This window comes from Chionomys nivalis, chromosome 1 (genome assembly GCF_950005125.1).
Source record: "Chionomys nivalis chromosome 1, mChiNiv1.1, whole genome shotgun sequence".
Lineage (NCBI taxonomy): Eukaryota > Metazoa > Chordata > Mammalia > Rodentia > Cricetidae > Chionomys > Chionomys nivalis.
In genome coordinates this window covers 62,132,995-62,159,166 of record NC_080086.1, presented here as the reverse complement: position 1 = coordinate 62,159,166, position 26,172 = coordinate 62,132,995, and the positions used below count along the sequence as shown (strand labels likewise).

General features: G+C 42.4%; 1 protein-coding gene across 2 annotated transcripts in view; it reads right to left on the bottom strand.

Annotated features, from left to right (window-relative positions):
- Positions 1-26,172, bottom strand: part of Kbtbd12 (kelch repeat and BTB domain containing 12) — a 77,484-nt gene that overhangs the window by 26,561 nt on the left and 24,751 nt on the right. For both annotated transcript variants that reach the window (XM_057759548.1, XM_057758795.1), the window contains exon 5: positions 5,062-5,259. In XM_057759548.1, coding sequence (XP_057615531.1) covers positions 5,062-5,259 — 198 coding nt within the window. The remainder of the gene's footprint in view (positions 1-5,061; positions 5,260-26,172) is intronic.

Genomic DNA, 26,172 nt, shown 5'->3' with positions numbered 1-26,172 from the left:
CACAAGCCCCCAGGGACTTGTCTCCAGCAGACTCCTTGGTGTTCCCCTGCCATTCCTCTTTATTCACGCTTGATTTGCATATTGTAAACTTTGTTCTAGTTTTCTCAGTTTCATAGTCACATGATATGAAAGGTCAGATGACTGTACCCCTGTAATTCCTTGAAGAAGCTGTCCCTACCCACTGCTCCTCTTCCCACTTGTCAGCTTCTCCCAGCACTGACTCCAGTCCTATAAATAACATTTTATAACACTTCATTCTTGATTTCTCAGATGAAGGCGGGCGTGCTCTGGAAACTCTTTGAGTTTGTTCTCCGAAGATTCATATGGAGGAGACTTTGTCTCCAGAGTGGTGGGGCTGGGAGGCGGGGGGCTTTTAATAGGTGAGGCTTCATAGATGGTGAGCAGATCCTGGGATTGCTCTTCATCAGGGGTTGGTGCAGCTCTCATGGGGCCTGGGACTAGTGCTCCAGATTGGTTGAGTGTAGCCTAGTAGCTCATACCCATAACTGCAGTACTCAGGAGGCAGAGGCAGGGGGCCCACTGTAAGTTCAAGGCCAGCCTGGCTCACATCGTGACTTCCTGCAATTCAGACTTTGTCTCATAAAACAAAAATAAGAGAGAATAGCTCCTGAGTTACTTGGGCTTCCTGTTTTGCCATGGGACCTCTCCCTTCTGCACACACTGCCACCATGACACCATCCACCCATGCAGTGACTCAGCCAAGGAGCTCTCTCTTACCAGAGGCCAAACAGTTGGGGTCACTTGAGTATATGAACTTCTAGTCTCCAAAACTGTGAGCTAAATAAGCTTTTTCTTATAGGTACCCGACTTCAGAGATTTTGTGGTAGCCACAGAAATAGATAAAGACAATGACATTGAGAACTTTTAGACTCCCATGTAGGACTTAGCTTTGTCTCTCACCCTTAGCATACCTGCCTATTTTCTACTTTCTTATTTTTATAGGACAACAAAGGCACAATATTGGTTAGCTCAACATTTAGTTCTTATGTCATCTTGGCTGGGCCACACCAAATATTAAAGGAATGAAACCTGGTGTCTTCTTTGATGTTGTTTTACTGTTGTGTTAGCTTTCACTGCAATACCCTCAGTATCTAAAACATTAAAATTATTGTGATTTAGGGGCTGGGGAGATGGCTCAGCAGGTAGGAACACTGTTGCTCTTGCAGAGGGACCAGAGTTAAGTTCCTAGCGCCCACGTTGGATCCAATGCCCTTTTCCCCACAGCCCGGGGATAGCTCCATTCTGCACCGCTGCTCCCCAGGTCTGCTGTACAAGGGTTGTTTTCCTGGGGTCTCTCCTCATTCTCTCAGGAGTTTCCTCTTTCTTTCTACTGCTTAATCCTTTTTCTGTATACATTTAGGTATGTAGGTGGAAAGTGGTTTTCCACAGAAATTCCGAATACATTGCTTTCATTTTCTTTTAGCTTCCAACATCATAGTTCAGAAGTCTAAGTCTAGGTGCTTTGGATAAAACTTTTCCTCTCTTTAGAGCGTTTTGAGATCAAGTTTGTCTCTAATGTCACAATGATATGCTTTGGCTTGGTCTGGTTTTACCTGCTTCTCAGGGCATTTGGTAGCTTCCTCTAGTCTAGTGACTTCAGTTCTGGAGTTTCTCTTTATCTACTCCATGGATGACACATTCCTGTTCACTTTCTGTTCTCTTTGCCAGAGGTTCTGCTACTCCCAGGCTGGGCCTCCTGGACCTCATTTCTCTTCCTCTGATTTTACAATTGTTTCTTTACTCTTCTTTCTGGGAAGTTTTGTCAACTATCTTTGCCAACATTTCCAGTGTAGATTCAATAACTGCTGCACATCTTAATTTTCTGGAAATCTCTTCATGATCCATCCTCTGTTCCTTCAACACAGTATTTACTTCATCTCTCAGACTGCAGCTCCTCCTAGCAGTCCTAGCTCTTCTGGGCTACGCTGCTTTATATGTTTCCCTCAAGGATCTAGCTGTTTGCTCATCTTTAGACATGAGGTAGCCAAGTTCCAGCACTTAGAATGCTGATGCAAAAGGATCACAAGTTCAAGGCCAGGGTGGACTGTATACTGAGACCTTGTCAATAGACATATTTACATATAGATACACAGATATGTGTAAATACACATACACACATGCATATACATACACACATGCATATGTGTGTGTATGTGTGTAGGGACAAGGGATATCATGTAAAAATTTTCTGTGAGTCTCATCATAGGTAGACAGGTTTGGCTTTGCCTAGTCATGGTTTCTGTAGGGTAAAATTGCCAGAATTCTAGATGTCGGGGAAGGAAAAAAGCTGGGAATCTCAACTCAGTGTGATCTCTTAATCCCCATCTTTAGTATTAGATCCCTGACCTCAGAGCCCATCCTCACCTCCATCCCTTCTGGGATGAAGGCTCTGTCTCTCTATGAGGTTCCGGTGACGGGGGCTTCCTGTCTTTCAGGTACCCTTCATGCTTTCAGTATCACTCTTACTCCTCCACCCAGAGTCACCTGTTGATGCCAGGTATGTGGGGCATGTGGGGCTCTGTAATACCAACCAACTTTCCTTTCTCCTGTCACTCCAGTTTAGGATTAAACTGTCTCAGGTCTGGTCACTATGTGCTCGTCCGCTCCAAGTTCCAATGTTGTGCTGCTTTTGTCCTTTCTCTTTTCTTAGACTATGTTTATTCTGCTATTACTTTAGGGGGACTTGGAGGGAAAATAAAGGTGTTCAACTTGCTATTTTAACCAAGAACAAGTCACTGTTCACTGTGTGTTAATGCATCTGTCTTACAAATCAAATGCGGAAGATCTCACGAGTGCATTTCAATAAACATCTACAGAATTGACAATATTAAAAGAGACTGGAAGTTAGGCCTGGTGGCTTATGCCTGTTACTGCAACACTTGATAGGCTGACGCATGAGGATTGTCACAAGTTGGGGTCTAGCCTGGGTAACAGAGTGAATTCAGGCCACTATGGGTCACAGAGTGAAATGCTGTCTACTCAGGGGAAGAGGAGGAGGGAATTCCTTGATTATGGTTTCCTAGATAAGTAAATAACTGTATATTGTCACTCAAGGAGAGAAAATACAGTCTTTTTAGGTCTGGTGACAACCTCAGGTCACAAGAGCATGTGGTCATCTGATTGTTCTATCTTGCATAAAATCTCAATGACAATTCATTCAGCAAACCCCAGGCAACCTATCACCTTAGAACTAAGGAATTAAATGGGCTTTGGGAGCTCTTGAGGTTGATCTTTCCCTCCAGCTGGAAGCATCATCAGTCTGTTACATAACCAAGGAGAGTTCCACATGTAGGATGAGCTTATCATACCTTTGAAAAGTCAGGGGACATCAGGTTCTCAACTCGATACAAGGGAAGGTAGGACCCAGACATATGGCAAAGCTGTCCACCTAGCACCTTAGATACTGGTGACCACCTATTCTCAGAGGACCTGGGCCAACTCTTGTATCTCTGCCCTTCTTTTCTGGTCAAAAGAAAGTCAACAGTCAGGTGACCAATAGAGTTCACAGACCAAACTGAGGAGAGCTCAGTGCCTGAACCCTCATCAGGCAATCTTTCAAAGCTCCAGACCTCCTCACACAGGCAGGACTTGCACTTAGATTTCCTATACTATCAGCTTTCTTGCTACTGTGAGAGATGACAACCTCAAATAAGGCTAATGTTCAAGAAGTAAGAGATACTAACTTTATAAAAACCCAACCTCTTTGGGACTGGCAGGATGGCACAGCAGGTGAAGTCTCTTCCTGCCATGCCTGACAACCTGAGTTCAATCCCCAGGACTCTTAGAGACAACCAGCTCCCAAAAGTTGTTCTTGGACTACCACACTCAAGTCATCACACACACACACTAAATAAAATGTAATAAAAACTTTAAAGACTTTTGGGGAAACTCTTTAAAGGACAAATGAAGAAAAAGTAAAGTCATGGGCACTTTCCAGCACACAGCAGTGAAATGGTGAAGGCAGCATAGCCCAGCACAAACCTATCCAGTCTTAATAATGACCACATTCATCAGCATGGCAGAATGAATTCCAGCTCTTCCTTCTACTGAGAAAATCTGCTGTTGGGCTGCAGAGATGGCTCAGTGATTTAGAGCACTTGCTTCTCTTTCAGAGGACCTGAGATAGGTTCCTGGTACCCAGGATGGTGGCTCACAACTGCCTATATATCCAGCTCCCAGGAATGTGACACCTTTTTCTGGCTTCTGAGGTCACCAGGTGGCATTCACATACATACTTAAATAATAAAAATAAAAAATTTGCTGTAGTAGAGCAGATTTCAGACAGTGCATCATTTTTACTTGCAAATACTCAAATGCAATCTCTAACTGTTCAGAATATTCTTTTTATTTGAATTTATATAAAATACAATAATATTATTGTCTCTAAAGTAACTCATTAATATCATCTAATACCCTGTCCTATTTTTAAATTTCCAACACTATCTGAAAAACACCTTTTCATCAAAGGTTAAATAAAGAACGAACACTTAATGCGTTTAACTCATATATCTTCTAAGTTTCTTGTTTGGTTGTTGAAAATTGTGTGTTTGTGTGCGTGCGCATGTGTGTGTGTGTATGTATATACATTAGGCATCATTTCAGAAAAGCGTTCAAGCAATTTACTTCAGTTGATGGTAGTGAGCAATATAAGGGTTTTCTGCTTTGGTAGGTAAAAACCTAACACCCAACACTTCTGCTCATTCCTCTGCTTCCACATCCCTCCTGTTTCGAAATCTTTCTTTTAGTCCTACTACCAGTGATTTGCCTTCTCTTCTATTTCTTTTCCCTTCATACTCAGCTGCTATGAGCTGAATGGCTGCCATGTATTAGATGTACTGCAAACTTGAACCCACAGAAGACTCCCCATCTCATAGAGGTGAGGGACCAGAGAATCCAGGGAGCTGCTGCAGGCCCCTGGGCCCTGGAAACCAGACTTTGGCTAGTGTCTCACTACTCTGGAAAGCAAGCACTGACCACCAAGCAATGGAGCATAGCATCCATGCCAAGAGGTCCCTGCTACATTTATAGCTAGACCAGTACCTGCTCCATGAAATCCCCCGCAGACATAGAGCTTCCCATCCACTGCACCCGCGTTGGTGGAATTGGTTCGCAGTGAGAGGAGGGGACTTGGCATAGGTGGGCCTTCCCGCCAGAAGTCCCCATCAGGGTTGTAGATCTCCACCACATCAAGGCATTTCCGAACTTGTCCCCTGTCTCGGCCCACACAGCCAATTCCGCCTAAGAGAATGAAGCACAAAAATGGGGGTGTTTGGGAACAGAAGCTTTACAGTGGACATCCCCCTTCCTAGCGCAGTTGGCAGCATTGGCTCGCTGGCCTTTTCTTTGGCACCTATTTCAAAGGTAATTTCTGTGACAGTAATGTCTTCCATGTGTTTCACAGACAAACTTAATGTCACTGTAATGTGTTGCTGCAATGCAGTATTTCCTGTTACTTAGACATAAGAATCATTCAGAGTAGACCCTGCAATGTCGTTCGCACAGTGAGCACTCCCTTTCCAGTAAGAATATTGGTTGTTAGCAATGATTTCACGGATGTAGCTATCAAGGAGTATCTTTTCCAAGCCTCATCACTGCAGACTGCCCTCTTGTCTTCATGCTTTTCCATTTGAAGAGAGAAGGGCTCTTCAGTAAATTTCAGGTATGAGAGTAAAGGAAGACCTGAAGAACTGGGAGATGAAATGTCCAGCCAGGTCTCTCCCTTACTGGACACCATGGTTTGTTCAGCAGATGCTCACTAAATGCTCACTGTTGGCAAGATAATGGTAGGTGACAGCTCAAAAACATGGATAAGCTGTGCCCCCACCAACTCTTTAGAAATTAATGGAGCGAAGGCAGGGCATGTGGTGCATGCTTTTAATCCCAGCACTGGGGAGGCAGAGGCCAGCATAGGTAGTTGACATAGCAAGTTCCAAGCCAGCCAGGGCTACACAGTGAGACAGCCTCCAAACAACAAGAAGTTAACAGAGTGGAAGGGGCCATACATGTAAACAGATTCAAAAGTAAGGCAGGAATCTCAAGGGCTGCTTCAGAGGTTCAGGGATGGAAACAGGAAGCAGACATAATATGTACAGAATTAGGATTTTAAGTCCAATTGTGTAAGATTTTCCAACCCATTGTGACCAGAAACATCAATCTGCCTGCATACATCTTGTTTTTATTCTCTCCTCCTGTGGTGAATTGAATGAGATACCCCCCAGATTCTTGAGGTTTAGAATGCTTCGTCCCTGGTTGGTGGTGTTGTTGCTGGAGGAAGAATGTCATGGGGGGCATGTTACTAGGGGTGGGCTTTGAGAGTTCAAAGACCTGTGCCATTCCTCAGCTTTGCTCTCAGCTTCCTGTTCACAGTTTGAGATGTAAGCTCTTAGCTTACTGCCCCAGCTGCCACGCCAGCCTGCTACCAAGCTTTCCCTCCGTGGTAATGGACTCTTATCTCTCTGGAATGGTAAGCCAAAACAAACCCCTCCTTCTGTCCTTCTGTAACATGCCTTGGTTATGGTATTTTATCGTGGCAATAGAAAGTTAACTAAGACACCTCCTAAGTCCCAAGACAAAAGGTTTTAAAGTGTGAGGGTCATGGTTTCTGACCTACAGGGCAGCTTCTGAGATCGAGGCAGATTCCCTGGAAGAAGGGACAGTCTTGTATTTGCAATTGTTCTCATCACTACCCTGTTCTATTTAGACCCACTGCTGATATTTGTAAGCTATAAAAGGACTGCAAAGTGTTGGCCATGGCTACACCAGCTCTCAGGGAGGATGCTCCTGGAAGGGCCACTGGTATGTGGGGTGGTGACTGCTGTTGGAGCATAGTGTTTATCACAAACTCAAAACTAAGAAAATACTCATGGCCTTTATGGTAGACTCCACGTTCTGGGAAGTTGGTCACACAGCCTTCTCTCTTCTTCACTGCTACTTAGACTCTGCCCTTCGCTGAATTAGCCAGGCAGCATCTTCGCCATCACTTGCTTCTTTGTCTTGTTCTCTGACCCCACCTTCAGCACCTCCAACAGATCCTGATATGTCATGTGCCTGGAACGAATGAACGAGTAAGACACGTTCCGCCCCACGTTCTCTCTTCCACTCTTTCCACACTGTACTCCTTGTCTGCCCAGGTCTGGGTACTGTAAGCTCATGGAGGGCAAAAGTCGCATCCTCATGACTGGGCCTGCCATACAGTCTTGATGAATTCGGGGATGAGAGCTGTGTGTTTCTCCATAAATGGGTCTTAACCCAGATTCTGAAGGTGATAAAAGACTGGAGGGGTCTCTTGCTCTTTGGTGATGTCACTTGGTCAGTTCTTGCAGCATGAACCCAGAGACTGAGCATATGAGCTCAGGAAGCCCTTAGCTGTCTTCTCTTTTATCTGCCTAGACACCTAATTTAGTCCACTATGAAGCCGTGTTTTGAAGGAGGGGACACATTGGCCTCCACAGCTCTGTGTTCACGGACAGGCCCACTTTCAGTGTGGCACTGCGGTAGCGGGAAACTTCTTAGTGGTAGGAAGAATGGAACTTCCTACTATTGGTCAAGAAGTCATGCAGATTTATCTGTGGCCGCAGAGCTCTGCAAGGTAAAAAGATGATGAGCCCTCCTGTGAGAGGCAGGAGACATGCTTTGGCGTTGGTTTGTGTTGCAACCATGTTAGAACAGTAAGTGAAACAAACAGTCTAGAGAAGTCACAAGGAGCCGGTTTGTGGCACCCAGTGCACCAGCATCTTGAGTCTAACTCCACATTGTGGGTATCACTCTTGATTGTCTGAGATAATGAGAGTGCTTGTCACCTTTGCTCTGCTACCAAGTACATTTAATTTCTACCTTCAAAACTAGCCTTGTGAAATGTGTTCATTCTCTTTGGTGAACAGATAGCTAACATGCTCTGTCCCACCCCTGGGTGACCTCCTCCCACTCCTGGGTGACCCGAACTTACTATGTGCTCTGTATATGTCCTGGCTGTGAAGCTTGAACTCAGTCTCTGTGTCACGGAGTATAATTTCACCTCAAGCACACTCCATTAGCAACAGGCTTAATGAGCTTAGGCTGAAGGTGAATCTTGATTAGATAAATAATCAAATAAAGGCCTGATCTTTATTAATAAGTCAGCACTGGCTCTACAAGCACAGCCTTTGATGAGAGGAAGCCTAGGGTGTGATCTGCAGCTGCAGAATGTCAATAAGTCAGCTCAGTGGCTTTAATCTATGTGCTGCCAGAATTTCTGAACACGATGTTCCCTCACTCAAAACCGAGCAAATAAACAGAAATTACCTTCATAGATCATTCCCAAATGCACCCCACATGCAAAATATATACCTAGATTATTTGGGCGTGGGAGGGGGAAGAAAATTACAACTTGCCACTCTTTCTTCATTTTATTCCCACAAAGATAAAGATTCCTTCTTTTGATGTTAGGCTATGATAGGTTCTTTCATTTCTGGGGGTGTGTGGGAGTCAGCTTGTCCTCCCACAGAAAGCCTGGCAGACAGCTGGCTGAAGGCACAGGGACTTGCCATCCAGTTGCCCTGAATACAGCCCATACCCTTCCCCTACAGGGCAGCCTCAAGGTGGCAGGCTTATTCTATCCTGCTCTGGGTTCCATCCAAAGCAGGGGAAGGATTTCATTAACATTTATGTATGACAAATGCCCAAAGTTGCTTGCATTGCTAAACCAGGCTTAAGGGTGGGGCATGACTGTGGGGGTGGGGTAGGGGGGCATCCACTTGCCATGGTGAAAGCATGTGGACATTTAGAAAGAGATCCTGGTTCACATTCTTGTGTCAAACACTACTTGATAGCCAAAGGCAGTTGATTGATTTAATTCTTCTAAGCCTCAATCACTCTCACCTGTAAACCAAGGATAATAATGCCAATTTCATAAAGTGTGGCAAGGATCAAACTGTTTAGATAATGACCAAGAAATGGAGAAAACCAGGAGGAACTCAGGGCATTCATGGGTATCACCAAGGAAATTTTCTTTTATGGATTTCCTCTTGTATACTGCATCTAAGCAACATGGCACACATACAGCTGGTGCTCAGATGACGATTATTTTCTGTCATGTTCTATGGGGTTTTAAGTACACCAGTATTTTCTGAAATTGCTGAGATCTTCTGATTACCCTCAGTTGAATTTTTATGTGTATAATTGCTGGTTTCTTGATGTAGGGTCAAATGTTCTTAGACATTTCTTTTGAACCTGGGTAGAGGGAATCAGGTTAAGACAACCAAAGGCTGTGGTAGTGCATGTTTGTAATTGCATGCTTGTAATCCCCTACACTTGGGAAACTGAGCAAGAGGACTGCCATGAGTCTGAGCCTAGCCTGGGCTACAGAGTAAGTATGAGGACAACCCAGACTACTTAGTGACTACCAATCCAGCCAGGGCTACAGGGTAAGACTCTCTCAAAAAGCCAAAACCCATCAGGCATCAGATAGTCTCTCTGGCAACACAGAGCCACTTACCAGCCATAAGCATGTGAGTTGTAAGAACTGTGGGGAAGAACATTCTAGAAATCTTGAGTTTCTTGGAGTAAAAGTGGCCCATCTCTTGAGCTGCCAGGCTTCTTCCTGGCCCACAGGGGACCTCAACCCCCGCCCACTAATGGGATGCTTTTGATAATTTGCTCCATCCTCATGCAACTTGTCAGTTCTCTAGCCCCCGCTCCACAGTTATTTTAAAATTCTAGATTTCAAGCCTAAAATCTAAAAAAAAAAAAAAAAAAGCATCTTGTCACTTTTTAAAGCCTAACACAGGGACTCTTGGGTGTTTTCAGTAAAAAAAGTTCTTACTTCCTCTTACCAAATCCTGGATAATGCTAGCATTACTAACCAATAGTGTGCCTTGGGTTCAGAGAACTTGGGTTGGTGGTTCCCACACATTTCTCGCCAAACTAAGAATGTTAACAATCTGCTTTGCATTTTATTTGCTACCACAACCCACTCCCCCTGCATCCCGAAGAAACAAAAATTCTAGGGGTAATAAAAAGAACAGCAGAAAGACCAAGTTTCATGTATTAGAGCTCGATTTTGGAGAGGAAAAACTCTCATATTTGAACTGTTTTGTGCTTTCCAAATAGAAATGAGAAGGGCAAAGAGACAGTTCTAGAATGAGACAATCAAGAAAAATAAAGTAAGAATGCAGAAAGCCCTGGAGTGGAGCTGCTGGTGCCATATAAGCTGCAGTTGCAAGTCCTGTCCCAGTAGACTGTGAGCAATCCTAGGCTGTCCATCTCAGCCCAGCACTGGGCGGTGGTGTTTCTAGCCACACTTGGGCATTTCAGACCCTGAGTTCATCTTTCCTTGTCTCTTTCCCATACTGTGCCGGTGTGTACTGCAAGTCCTCCAAATGCCCGAGGGTTGATGAGTCCTAAGGAGACAACAGCTCAGGGTGAGGCTGGACAGCAACTCTGAGCAAGTTTAGTAGACATCAAGTCCAGACCACAAATGTCAGAGGCAACAGCCCCAGATGAATAGTACCACTGTGCTCCATGTCTTTCTTAGTCACAAGTTCTGTAGACTGTGTCTGTTTTCTTATCTATTCCTTCCTCTAAAGGGGCACAAGGATCTGGATAATCCAGGTCCTGTCTTCCTCATAACCCTGGCTTTCTTTTCTTCCTTGCATGTTAGGCTAAGGCAGCTTGACAGTTCTCCATAGAGTCAAGACCTTTCTTCTCTGATCTTTTCTCAGGCTGCACTCTCTGACACCCCCTCCCCAGCTTGAAATACTCCTGTGCTTTTAAAGCCTAACTTGCCTATACCCTCCCAAAAAGTCATTCCTGTCTCCACACAGAATGAGACTTTGTCCTCTAAACAGAAATCAAGGTTCCTATAGAAAACTTTCTTCCTATCTCTTCCTGTCAGAGTCCATGAGCATATACAGTAGGTGACAACTAGTATTCAGATGTCAACCCACCAGAGGAATGATTTTCTGATGGAGGAAAATCTCGTTCAGACAAGGCTTGCAGGATCACTGACTCTGAAAACTTTTGCTCCTGTCTGTAATTTCACGTGTGAAAAGTCAGCCATAGTGTCTTCCAAATACCTGCATTGTAGAGTGTAATCTCATGTGGTGTGTATATGTGGTCTCATGATTGCAACTAAATCTGGGGGGGGGCACACATATATTCATGGATGGTCAGGAAGATGACTTCTCGCTAAGCTGTATAATTGTGATATATAGAGCATATACTAGATCTATTGTCCCACGAGAACTGTAAGACACTTAAAACCTGCTTTTTCCCTTTTACTCAGATGAACACAAGAAAACAACAATTTCTCCCCAGTCTAAGACAAGCTACACACAGTCAGCTCATTTTTACCTCAGAGAAAGTTCAAACTGGACTGAATGTTCTTGTAAACAGATCATATATTAAAAACTTTACAGATATGCACAAGGACAAAGTCACAGATGTCCAACCAAGGTTATTAACACAAAGCATCCTAAAATACCATGCCAATTTCTCTAACTAAACTTGGTTGATAACATAGGCCAGCAGTCATTTCCCTACTAAATTCTTTCACAATCAATACTCTACACAAACTTCTAATCTCAGTTTATGATATAAAACTCAAGGTTCAGCTAACTAACTGTTTATTGTTTACGTTCCAAATAACAATTAGTCAGTTAATCAAGTTCAGCTACTGTGGGTAAAGTTTCACAATTATCCAGGACGGCAAAAGATAGTTTTGCCTTGCAGCCAAAGTTACAAGGTTCCCCCCTTTTTATGTTTTGGTGTTAGAAACAGGATAAGAGAATATATTTTGAGGGTTGGGACATTTTCAATGCCACTGTCTGGGATGGTGCAAAGCACCATGTCCCCGCCTATGTGTTGCCATGGTAAATGGCTCAGCTCTTTATCATTTACCCAAGGTATGAGTTATGACCAATGAGATGTAATTCTTGTAATTTTTTCTTATTGCCTCAAGCCTCCTGTAAAAATGTATTTAAGCTAGGTAAACAAATAAGCAGGGGAGAATTGAAACAGAGAATTGGAATTAAAGAGAATTGGAGACAATTAGAGAAAGGGAATTGAAGCTACAGAATAATAAAAGAAAATGACCCTCAAATTGTGTATGTGAGTCTTTACCCCTCAGATTGAAAACCCTTAAGTTCAGTTTAGCTACGCTATGGACCTTGTCTTCACACCCTGGTTGTAGCCTTGAGAGCTGGTCTCACAAGCTACAATATCTTCTTCTCCTTCTCTCCCTCTCCCCTTTTCTCTCTCTTCTACTAGATTAGCCTGCAAGCTCCCAAGGACAGAATCCCCAGTACTTTCTTCACTGAAATTGAGGTGAACACATGAATGGTACTTTCCTCACCCATTCCCAGGTCACCTTTTTCCTGATGAAAGACTGTAGGATGAGGCAAGTTCTGAGTCCAGAGAACTTAGTGTTCAGTACCTAGACAGCTTTAGAAGCAGACCATGTGCAAACAAGACTGTTGGTTCTTCTCCTCAGGCTTGCCTGCCTACCAGGATAACCTAACAGGATACAGTCCAAACTCTACTAATGCCTCTACAAAGATCCATCAATCAATTATATCTCAGCTAAGAAGCATGGGCAGCACAATGCAGAAGTCCTTCAAGGCATGCTGTGCACATTTGTATTACTGTGGTACCAAGAATGATGTCTTTCTCTTAAATAGGGCTTCATAGAATTTGTTAGATAAGAATTTGAAGAAAAGAGATTACAGTGGGAGAGAAGGATGGCTCAAGAGGTCAAAGTATTGGATTTGTACACCAGATGACCCAAGTTTGATCCTCAGAATCTATGTAACAAGTTGGATTTGCATCTGTAACTTCAGTACTTCTACAGGGACGTGGGAGGCAGAGACAGGAAAATGTTTAGAAGCTCACAGGTGCAGTGCAGCAGAAGAAACAAGGAGACCACAATTCAAAGTGGAAACAAGAACCAACTCCTGAGAGTGGTCTTCCACATATGTGTAGTGGCATACCTGAGTGCTAACATGTATACAAATCACAGACACATACAGACACACACACACACACACTATTAAAAATACTAATACCTGTATTCTACCCTTAGGGATTGGTGTGGGAAGTCCTTCTGTATATGTGTTGCTTTTATTGGTTAATGAATAAAAAAGATGCTTGGGTCTATGGCATGGTAGAATAGAACAAGGCGGGAATTAAAAGCAGAGATCAAGGAGAAAAGAAGATGAAGTCAGAGAGACTTCATGTAGCTGCCAAAGAAGACAGATGTCCCAGAACCTTACTGGTAAACCACAGGCCTTGTGGTAAAATACACACACACACACACACACACACACACAAAAATAGGAATGGGTTAATTTAAGATGTAAGAGTTAGTTAATAAGAAGCCTAAGCTATTGGTCAAGCAGTGTTATAATTAATATAACTTCTTGATGGAGAAGGGTCTATGTGTTACTTTCATTGGTTAATAAAGAAACTGGCTTGGCCCTGATAGGACAGAAAATTAGGTAGGCGGAGTAGACAGAACAGAATGCTGGGAGAAAGAAGCTGAGTCAGGCAGTCGCCATGATTCTCCCATCAGAGACAGACGCAGATTAAGATCTTTCCTGGTAAGCCATCTAGTGGTGCTACACAGATTACTAAATATGGGTTAAAGCAAGATGTGAGAATTAGCCAATAAGAGGCTATAGACAACGGGCCAGGCAGTATTTAAAAGAATACAGTTTCCGTGTAATTATTTTGAGTAAAGCTAGCCGTGCGGGAGCAGGGCAGGGCGGGAACACAGCCCACTGCTCCTTACTACAGTTTCTGTGTGATTATTTGGGTCTGAACAGCTGGAAAATGAACATGCAGCCTCTGCCTATAAGGGATTCTGAATTTATTATTTTAATGTATTTACTTTATGTGTATGAATGTTTGCCTACATGTATGTCTGTGCACCACATGTGTGTCTGGTGCCTGCAGAGATCAGAAGAGGGCATCAGATCCCCTGGAGCCAGAGTTATAAGCAGTTTGTGAGCTGACTGGTGTGGGTGCTAAATGCCCTTGAAAGATGCCCTTGAGCCATCTTTCAAGCCCTCAAACTCATTTTAAATTTCTAGTTAACTTCAAGCAATCTAAGAATTCCTGTGCCCAGTTCATATTTGTATCAGACATCAGGCAACAAGCAGTGTCTGATTTTTGTGTTTTGTTCCTAAGATACTCAAGAGTCTTTTGGAAGAGCACACTCACAACACAGTACTGGAGTTATACCCTGAGGGACAATTACAATGAAATACAGAACCTTCAGGGCACTAGTGACAGGCCCTGCTAAGTTGCAGTTTGGGAAACACATGCAAGTCTGGTCTTCTGAGCACTGTTAAGGATGCCTGAAAAAAAAGAGTTAACATGATCTAATGCTTAGCTGGAAACAGTTTATTATCTATTTACAAGCAATGATGAGCCATTCACCCCAGCTGAGAGCCTCTTGGCCACTGAAGCTCATAGGACTTTTTCTCAGAACAAAGAAGCACCCAGAATAACCAATTTGACCCTCTGGCAACAGGAACAAAATTTCACCCCCATTCAGCATGAGTTTTAGGAATGTCATTTTAAACATGGAAAACTCCTGCAATCAGAGCAGAGCATGCCAGGCTCACATCACCCGGACACTTTGACCAGATAATGGAGTGCACAGTGCTAGCTATGAGAAGAAGCGTTGCACTCATCCGGGTCTCTTCTAAACGGCCTAGGGCTGCCTAAGGAAGCACAGGTTTAGTAAATACTCTGAGTATATGCCACCTGCACAGACAGTCTCACAGGATCTGTGTTCTCAGAGTTCAGCTCTATGATCGTTCGCTCCAGACCTGCCCAGCAGCTTCCCTACTATCAGGCTCTGGGTTCCTTTCAGACTCTGGCAGGCACCTGCCAAGCACACACCATTTTAAAGCACAGCCTAGGTAACTCACAATACATTTGTATTTTAGAAAAAAATGTCAAAAGAAAAGGCAAAGTCTTGTTACAGTGAAGCTTGGTGCTCTCATAAAATAATTTACCACTAAAGTGGTCTTTGGAATGCATTTACAGTAATGACTTGGACCTTTTATGTAACTCTTCCCTTCATTGCTCTTTAATGGCATTCAAGCTGAGTCAGTCTCAGACAATGCTATTATATTTTCAGCAAGGCAATGAGGCACAGAATGGCTTCCTGAGGAACAACATTGATGGTTTGAGGCATTAGCTGTGTGGGAAGACTTGACATTGGCCATCTCCTGCTCTACAAGGAAATGAAAAGCCTCTATTTAAAAGAATTGCCCAAAGCCCTCTAATTTGACTTTTTAAAAGTGGAACTTTACATGAAGGAAGACTAGGACAAGATATAGACATGGGGAAATTCAAGTTTGCAAACAAATGTTTACCAAATATCTGCCACATAAAGCCAGTCCTTAGGTAAGAGACAAAGAGGTAAACGAGACAAGGTCTTTCCCATGCGAGAGACATGAGCAGTGGCAGGGACACTTGTGCTGTGGAGAACCAGTGGTTCATCTGACCAAGGGGTCACACAAGTCGCTGGGAGGAGAGGGAAGGGGAACAGGCTCTGAGGGACATGTGTCCAGGAGAGGACCCTGGGGTTTCAGGATGCAGCTGGAGAAGGTGGGGGCTGCATAGTGGGAGGGACAGTCTTGTGCAGGCCAAAGGCTTCTGCAGGTGGCTTTCACTCACTTTCTACATTCCCTGAAGTTAAAGTGGACTCTGTACTCAATTTGACTTTTCACAATATATACTTGATAGAAAGCCAAAACATATATATGAATATGCACCTTCATTTCAGGAGCAATCACAGAGGGCCTGCTTCTTTACCTGGCCCACCATGTGCTTCTGTGCACAGAGAACCCCATGGCATCTTAGTAGGAGCTCATAACTAGCTGTTCTTTTTTTCTTTGAGAATATTTTTATTAATATATTTTGATCATGTTTTCTCCCCCTAGCGCCTCTCAGAGCTTCCCCACCAACTTTATGTTCTTTCTCTCTCTCTTTCAAAAAAAAAAAAAAAAACAAAACCAAATTCCAGAACAAACAAAAGACCAATAAGAAAAAAAGCCAAAACAAAACTAAGCAAAAAGTCCACAAACAAAGAAACACAGAGTTTGTTTTGTGATGGCCAACTACTCCTGAGATTAGGGCCCGCCCGCCCTGGAGTGTGGTTGACAGACACAGTGAGATTCCTTTGGAGAAAACTGTCTACTTTCCCCTCTCAGTGCTTAGACTCCACCTGGCTTAAACCTGTGCAGGTCTTGTGTGTGCTGCCACAGTGTCCTCGAGTTCCTATGTGCATCTGTCCTGTTGTGTCTGGAAGACTTTCCTTGGAGTCAACGGTCTCCTCTGGCTCTTTACACTCTTTCCTTTGCTGCCTTGCTCCCTGAGCCCTGAGGGTGGGGCTTGATGAAGACATCCCATTAGAGACTGAGTGCTCCAACGTCTCTCACTCTGTAGTGTCTAGTTGTAGGTCTCTGTGTTAGTTCCCATCTACTGCAGGAAGTTTTTCTGGTGAGCACCGATTGATGCAAAGATCCATGGATATGACAGTATTCAGTAAGTTTTCATAAGGAGGAGCTGAGAGTGTCCTATCTTTTAGACTCTTTACTGGTACAAGCCTGAATTTAATTCATTGTCTTCTTTGTTGTTCACAAAATGAGACTTAAAACCTGAAAGTAAGGAGCTCACATTTTCTATAAAAATAGGACATATTAACCTGTTCTCTAGATGTCTATTGTAGATTAAGCACTTAATAAACTATTAATGTGAGCTTTCTCCGTGCAAATGAAAAAAAAATTTAAACTTCAAAATAAGGCATCTTAAATATACAGCTGAGGGCAGCACCTTTGTTCAGCCTTTTCCAGGTGGGCCCAGTGGCTCTGTCTGGCACACAGCACCATTACCCCACAAGAGTTCCCAAAATCCAGGCACGAGGAAACCCTCAGGAAGAAAATCAAAGAAAAAGCGGCAGTTTCGGCACCTGTATGTGTAGTGGGCATACCTTTACTCATAAATAAAGCTCATACAGACCATTTAGATCAGCAGTTCTCAATCTCTGGTTGTGACCCCTTTGAGGGTCAAACGACCCTTTCACAAGGGGTCGCCTAAGACCATCAAAAATACCAGATGTTTACACTATGATTAATAACAATAGCAAAAATCACAGTTTTGAAGTAGCAATGAAAATAATTTTATGGTTGGAGGTCAACAGAACATGAGGGACTGTATTAAAGGGTTGCAGCATTAGGAAGGTTGAGAAGCACTGGTTTAGATTGTTTTATGCTTCCTAGGACGTCATCTTTCAGGACCACCAATCATAGCACAGTAGAGCTGATGAAACACATGGAGTGGAGTCTCAAAAAAGTCAGCTATATCTCTATTTTGATGTGAAGAAGACAATCTATAGAGGGTCGGGAACCTAATGCTTCTTCCCCGATCAGTTCAACATCATTCCAGAAAGTTCTCCATCTAAATTCAAGGTGTCTCTGAGAACACGCTTTTCAAAATCAAACATTTCCTCAATTAAAAAAATTAGTGCAGATTTAACTGAGGCCCAAATTCAGAAATTTTTACAACTGAAACTAAACCTTCAGGGTTGGGATAAGAGTCAGCACCCCAACTGTTGAATGCTTTTGTCTTCAGTGCCTACAGCAAGAACATATTCTTCATGGTATTTTGAGTGCTGCCCATGGAAAAACATGTGTGCACCACATAGGTCAGCGGGTGGTGCAAGAAGCAGGCAGAGATGGTGAGGTTCTCTAAGGAATGTTCCAGAACAAAGATGCCCTCTCTAGTGGCCAAACAAGTATCTGGGCTGATTATCATCAGGACACTAGTGCACGCTGGACCTCTTACTACAAGTGATACTAATTATTTTAACTATCACTTACTACATTTATTCAGCACTTGCCAGAATGCACTCTCAAGTGTCAAAGTCAAATGACTTATTAATAATGAGGATTAGAAAAACAATCTTGGTAAGTGAGGTGAACTGGACCCAGAAAGACACATGCAACATATTCTCTCTTAATTTTGGATTCCAGTTCTGAATCTTTAGGTGTAGATAACCTGGAGTAAGCACACAAACCAGGCAAGCGAAAAGGGACCAACACCATGAGCAGTGGGGGAGCTCTAGAGAGGGAGTGTAGGACAGGTGCTGTGAAGGAGGAAATGAAAAATGGCAGGGAGAGCTTTAACTAAGGAAGGGGAAGGGAAGAAAACACAGGGTCAGGAAGGGAGAAGGAATAAACAACACTAAGGATGTTTGAAAAAGCCATGGGTAAATATGTTACTTCATATTTACCTAAAAATACGTATTACATAACAATCCCTCCAAGAGCCATAGACTAACAAAATCCCTAGTGCCCAGCACGGGAAACCTCCCTTTGAATTGTTGGTCAGGAAGTCCAAGAGATTCCCAAAACAATATTGCCTATTGCCACTGTCCTTGGTTGCTTCAGAACTTATCACTGAAGATGCCATGCACTTAGGGTGCTGGACTGGGAAGAATGGAACTGGAAGCCTCCTCCCTTAGGACCAGTTCTCAGGTTATCATAAGGTGCTATCCCAGCTGCCAAGGGAGAAAAGCATGAACCCTACGCACCCTAGCAACCAGTGGTGCGACAGCGTCACTCATCTCTCAGGACACTGATGTAGTAGTCCTTCCAGGCTACTGCCCAGCACACAGAGGCAAACCACGACAAAGGAAAAGTAAACTGTGTCTGTGTACTAGCGCCGTGACAGAGACCTGAAACTGTTTTGTAACATTTGGGAACACTGCTAAAGAGATATGATCTCATGGCCTGATTTCATGTTAGTCTGTAGAATACACAGTTGTCTGCAGTATGATCTTGTACACATTGTATAGAATGCAGAGAAGCTTGCATGTGCAATGTGACAGCCACAAAAGATGCTGAAACAGTGACTAGCAGCTGTGGGAATGACTGAAGCTGTGGGATGTGGCTTGATGGCAGGACATTTGCCTGGCATGAAGCAAGCCCTTAGGTTCCATCCCCAGTGCTGAAGAGAAGACCAAAGGCACTTGCCTAGCAGTGCAAGGGAAAAGAACCATCCAGGTCTGGTTGTCTCTGGCATCTTAGTTTGGGGGGTGAATAGTTTTATGATTCAACAGCCACGGACATTATTCCTATGTAAAGACAACCTTTGCTGATCTCTCTTTTCCTCTCTCTTTGTGTGTGTCCATATATATGTAGTGTACATGCATGTATGTTTTCACACATGTGTGTTGGCATATAAAGACCTGAAGTTGATATTAGGTGTCTTCTTTGACTGCCTTCTACTTGTTTATTGAGGCAGGGTCCCTCACTGAACACAGAGCTCACCAGCTCCTTCTAGTCTAGTTATCCAGCTTGCCTAGAGAATCTACAGAGTACTGAGATTACTGGGAGCCATCATGCTTGCCTGACTTGTATATGAATTCTGGGAATCAAACTCTATTCCTCAAGCTTGTAGGCAAGTACCCTTATCCACTGAGATGCCCCAGGCAGACTCTAGCAACGACATATTTTAAAAAATTATTTAGCTTTGAAATTGAACAAATTTAGACTTCAATTCTAGATTTAATCCCACTATTTGTATAATAAAAAAATCAAAGAAAAGAATTTATTTAAAAATTATGTGTATGTATGTAAGAGTATGTACACATGAGTACAGTGCCAACAGAAGCCAGAGCTATCAGATCTGGGACTGGAGTCACCTGAAGGGGTTCTAGGCATCCAACTTGGGTCCTATGTAAGAGCAGTATGTACTTTTAACCACTGAGCTATCTCTCTAGCCCTAAGAATTTATTGTGAGAACAGAAACAATACATTATTGTAAAGGGACTAGCATTTAATAGCTTTTCAATAAATATTACTCAGCATGGAAGAAAATTTTCACTAAGCAGACAAGAGTATGGTAATTTAAAATAATCTTTTTCTTGATAATAATATTATGGGATTTAGGCACCCAAAAGGCTGGCACCAAGTATTTGGAAAATGCAGAATCTTTCTTTTTCCAGACTCTGGGCCTCAATCAAGCTCTCAAGCCAGTTTATCTACTTAAGAGTCTGATGTATCCATGAAATAGGCCTTGTCTATAAAATTATTTGAATAGCGCTGGGAAAATAATAGGAACAAAAATGACTCAGAATTGCAAACGCAATAAAGATGAAGCAAAAAGATATTGTAAAAGTAGTTTTATGGGGGATGGAGAGGTGGTCAGTGCTTGAGAGGACCTGAGTTCAGTTCCCAGCACCATGGTGTCTCACTGTACCTCCAGCTCTAGGGGATCTAATGCCATTTTTTGCCTTCTCAGGCAATGCACACATGTGGTGCAGAGACTTACATGTAGACAAAGCTAACATATACATAAAATAAAAATTAAAAGGGAAAATAGATTATAAAAAAGTAGTGTTATCCAGGCAGTGGTGGCACACACCTGTAATCCCAGCACTTGGGAGGCAGAGGCAGGTGGATCTCTGTGAGTTCAAGGTCAGCCTGGTCTACAGAGTGAGTTCCAGGACAGCCAGGGCTACATAGAGAAACCTTGTCTCGAAAAACAAAAACAACAACAGAAACAAAAAAAGCAGTGCTGTGAAATAATCCTTTTGTACAGTGTGAAGATGTATTGCTTATATTGCTAATAAAAAATGACTAGGCTGGATTTTTGGAGCAGAGAGAATACTGGGGAGAGGGGTCATGAGACTCAGAAAAAGCAACATGGGAAGTTCATAGATAAGGTAAACAAGCTTCGGGGCAGGACATAGGTTAATAGAAATGGGTTAATTTAAGTTGTAAGAGCTGGCTGGAGACAAGCCTAAGCTATTGGCCAAGCATTTATAATTAATAATAAGTCTCTGTGTGGTTATTTGGGATCTGCCTAGTGGGACAGAAAAGTCCGTCTACAAAGCAGACTCTAGCAAACTTGTTTTCGGGGGGGTAGATAAAAAAGAAACCAGTTTAAGGCTTGCTATTTCTATTTGTAAATGGTTCAAACCTGAAATAAGAATCTCAGAAAAAAATACATTGGGATGGAAAATTGCTGATTTAGAAGCATTTTCAAAACCTCAGAAAGGCTCTAGAATTGGATGCATGCCCATTAAGGAGTGGTACAGTTTGGATCTGGAGTGCCCACTGAAGGCCCATGTCCTGTTTGTCATCAGTATTGAAGGACTGCTGAGATGTTGTGGAACCTTTAAGAAATAAAGTTTGGGGGGCTGGGGTTGAGCTCAGTTGCAGAGTGCTTGCAAGGCCCTGAGTCCACTCCACAGCTCTGAAAAAAAGACGACGAAGAAGAAGAAAGAAGAAAGAAGAAAGAAGAAGAAGAAGAAGAAGAAGAAGAAGAAGAAGAAGAAGAAGAAGAAGAAGAAGAAGAAGAAGAAGAAGAAGAAGAAGAAGAAGAAGAAGAAGTGAAGCCTTGAAAAAGGAAGTTAGGCCACTGGTATTCTGGTCTCTGCCCTCCAATTTCTGATTCCTGCTGCCACAAAGTGAGTGGACTTTCTCTGCTGAGAGTTCCTGCCATGAAGCACTGTGAAGCCACAGGTCCAGCAGCAAGGGGGTCAAATAACTCCCCTGAAACTGAACAGAAAATCCCTTTCTCTTTTAGGCTATCAACCACCTCTGGCAGGGCCACAGTGATGGAAAGCTGACCAACACAGGATCTCAAAGTGTGGCTCTTCAGAAAACCCCCAGAAGCATTTGGTCCATAGGGAAATCACTGGACTTAAGACAGCTGCCTATGGCAAACACTTCTAAGGCCAGAGAACAAGGGCGTCCTAAAACCACAGCCACTTTTTAGATACTTAAAAAGATACCTCTGATGGTATTATATATCTTTACTAGTTACTAAATAATGATGACCGTTCTAACCTAGTAATCTGGTACCTAAAACAATGTCTGTGTGACTAGTTTGGAATGTGGTACAGAGACATTTTACACAGATGTTAGCAATAGTGATAAAACACAACATGAAATCAAGTAAATAAAATAATTAAAAAAATAAAATAAAAACAGATGAAAAAGTATGCTCGCATTGAGAGAAGGAGGATAAAAATCTTCCTGGAGTAGAATGGTGGCCACTACGAGACCCAAAGACAAATACCAGAGGTGCCACTGCTTCATAGAGATCACACTTTTCTCTTTCTCTATGTAGGACTCGGGTCTGAGATGTCCACCAGCACCAGGACTAATTCACTATAGTCCTTTTAGAGGCTTTGTCCTCTGAGAGGAAGTTAAAGTGGTAAGCCCGCCCTGAGACAGACGAACACTGAGAACAGATTCCCAAGGATAATAATCCTGGACACAGGAATGTTCAACTTTCGTGGTCCTCAAAATTCACCCCTAACTTTGGCTAACACAGAAAACAGTTAATCTCATGGCTCTAAGGACACACACACACACACACACACACACACACACACACAAACCAGGTTAAATTCGTTTGCTCGGGTATTTATGAATAAAAGTATAGAATTTTCTATTGTTACAAAGGTCCATGCCCTTGTGGACTTCATCTGACCTGGATTAGCACCACAGATAAGTCAGGGCAATTTCTATCCAAGCAAGATGAAAGGTAAACTGACTACTGAGGAAGCCTAAGGCATTGCTGGGACTTGACTTCACCAACAGACCTGGGAAGGCCTACATCACTCCACCAGACTGCTCTCTAATCTTTTTTTTATAACTCATTAACTAGAGGGTTACAAGGCTAGATGTGTTTATCAAACCTTAAATCTACACAGCAAACTCACACAAGAAATCTTTCAACAAATGCTTTACAGAAAAAGGCAGGATGTGCCCATGCTGTTCAACATGCAGACCCACAAGCAAAACCCCATCTTTAAGGAGAATGAGCAGCAGTAGTGGGTATCTGGACAGCTCCTGCAAGTCTCCCAGCTGCTTGGCTGATGAAAAAATCAGAACAGGGATATACAAAAGTCCCACGCTCCTAGGAAAAGACAAGTGTCCTACAGGCACAATAAGCCAGTCTCAGAACTACTAGTTTTTTATAAGATTAATCAAGCAGCAACAGCTTTCTCCAGTGAACATGCCTCAGGGGCTCCCGGGAAGGGGTCAATCTCCTTGCCTTAAATGCAGTGAGCTGACTCACCCCACTGAGCCTCTGTAGGCCTGCCTGCCTGGCCTGAGCCTCTGCCTCTTCAGTAATAAACATAAGCCACAGTTCTAACTGACAGCAATCCAGTCCCAGTTTGGTAACCAATATTTTACCCAAAATAAGCTCTTGCTCACAGAATGTCAATATTTTGCCTTGTATGATGAGAATTACCTTTGATAAGCTAATTATTCCTGCATAAAATAAATATTAAAAGATTGAAAAATTAAAATGATGTGATCACTTCAATAGATGCATACAAAGCATTTGACAAAGTTCAACATCTACTTATAATTTAAAAATAAAACTCTCAATATAATCTGCAGAAATAAATTTCTTTAACACGGGAATATCCTGAGGCCAGTACTGTAATCAGCAAGGAAGAAGAGCTTCTCCCGTGAGAACTGGGTGAGGCATGGCTGCTGTTCTTCCCACGTCTACGTAACAAGCCACCGGAAGCACTAGTAAAAGAAGACAAACAGCAGGCTGGAGAGACGCTCAGTGGCTAAGAACCTGTATTGCTAAGAACCAGGGCACCCAATTTTGGTTCCTAGCACCCATATCCAGCAGGTTACAATCATGCATAACTCTGATGTGGGATTCCCCTTTGTATGCTGTGAATATGTTTTATTACCATTGGTTAATAAAGAAGATGCTTTGCCTATGGCAGGGCAGAATATAGCTGGCAGGAAAACTAAACTGAATGCAGGGAGAAAGAAGGTGTAGTCAGGGAGACACTATGTAGCCATCCAAGAAGCAAGATGAGAGGCAACAAACCAAGGGCCTTGTGGTAAAATATAAAATAATAGAAATGGGTTAACTTAAGATGTAAGAGTTAGTTAGTAATAAGTCTGAGCAATAAGCCAAACAGTTTATAATTAATATATGCCTCTGTGTGTTTCTTTGGGACTGGATGACTCTGGGACCAGGCAGGACAGAAATTTCATGTTAATAATGGTGCCCACTGTATGGCATGGATCCATATAAGATATAAAAAAGCTTTTTTTTTTTTTTTTTTTTTAAAAAAAAAAAGAGGGCTTTTAGACCTACAGAAATGGGAGCTAAGCGCAGCTTCTTGGTAGCTGCATTTTTTTTTACAGATAGGCTGTTTGCTGGTGGTGAACAAATGTGTGGCCAACTGCTTCCCAGAGTTGGGGTGGTAAACATGGCTCCCAGAGCTGGCAGTAAACGAACCTCTGCCATGTTGGAAAGCCCAGCAAGGTGTAACTAACAGGCAAAACAGCGGCTCTGGTCCTAGCCACACCTTCTTAAGAGTTTAAAACAGTGCTCAAAAAAGGATTACAGACACGGAATAAAGACAGATCCAGACAAAATAAACTTCTGAACTGACTGGTCATAGTGCGTTTAAAAAATGTATGTAGGTTTAAGAAAAAATTGGGTACAGGCAGTTATAGAAAGAGTTTTAAAAAGTGAAACAAAGTCTTTAAAGAGACAGTAAAAGTAATATAAAAAGCCTTGTAAAGATGGAAAATACATAGAGAGTCTGGATTATGTATACTTTTGTGTTTTCTTTGAATTTTTGACTATTAATAATCTTCCTGCAGAGAGACATTTGATCGTGGGAATAGTTAAGTTACACCAACATAAAGCTATCTTGACTTCAAAACTTGAGTTTAAGGATATGTTACTTTGGAAAAGGGGTTCTGTTTTTGTTTCCACAGAAGAAGAGAACCTGTGGATTGCTTACAGACTAATGTGATTTGATAGAACAATAGCCCCCCCCAAAAAGTGTCCACAAAATCCTAAAAATCCTTAGCTCAACAAGCAGCAGAAAGCAGTTTGGAGGAAACTATACCCAAATTTCCAAAGTGGTTGTTTATAAATGTTTATTTTCATTTTAAAAGGGTTGGTTATAAATGGTTAATGGTCACAGTCAATTTATAAAAAAAAAATAAGGGGGATATAATATAGAGAGAATACAAATTTAAGGTTGATTTTGTTACACAGTGTATATGTATTTCTGCTTTTGTTTAAGGTATTGTGTCTGTACAGATCATTTAATAATGCAATGTGTAGTTAAGAAATACAGGTTAATAGACAGTCATCTATAATATTCAAACTTTTAATTGCGTTAGTTAGGTTTTCTAGATATAGAGACATATTTCATTTAGACAATCTTTAACCCTTCAAAGACCTACAGAATATGACATTTAAAAGGTTTTAATAACTTAGACTTTTCTCAACAGTGAGACATGTCTGCTTCTGGCAGCACCAATTACTTCAGAGAGGTTATGGGCATTGAAGAAACTTATTATGGAATTTGCCTTCAATGTGACAAGGCTAGCCATTTGAGCCAGAAACTGCTCTTGCCTGGACTGCTTGACAGTATGCTGTATAAACTGGACATGCAGGACCCACAGAAAAATGACTGCTGAACTTGCCTAAAGAAGGTGAGACAGTCCTTCAGGGCTCCTGCTCCTTTAAAGAGTCTGCCAGACTTTCTGCAGGACAGAGAAGAAAGAGACTGACAAACTGCCAATATAGGCAAAACAGTCTTTCACATTTCCTGCTTCATGGAAAAGTCTGCCAGATACTATAGGCCTGTATGGATTCCCCAATGTTACAGAAGAACTCTGGGTGACTATCCAGGCAGCGAGATGTCTCTATAAGTTCTAGAGTTTTGGAAGTTGCTTACAAAACACTTTCTGGTTATTCAGGTAATATTATACCCTTCTGGAGTCTTTGATGGAGTTGAAGACAGATAGTTATAGTTTTCTTTAGTTATGATAAAAGATGATTTAGATATGAAACTTTGGACTAAAAAAGAAATAGTGTAACTGTAATTCTTGCTTGATACCTGTTTTGTTATATGTAATTTTACTATTTTATTTAGACAGAAAAGGGAAAATTATGTGAGATTAACCTCTGTATGCTGTAAATGTTTTATTACCATTGGTTAATGGTAATATTGATTAATGGCCTATGGCAGAGCAGACTATAGGCAAGTGGGAAACTAAACTGAATGCAGGGAGAAAGAAGGCAGAGTGAGGAGACACCATGTAGCTGCACAAGAAGCAAGATGTGAGGCAACAAACCAATAGC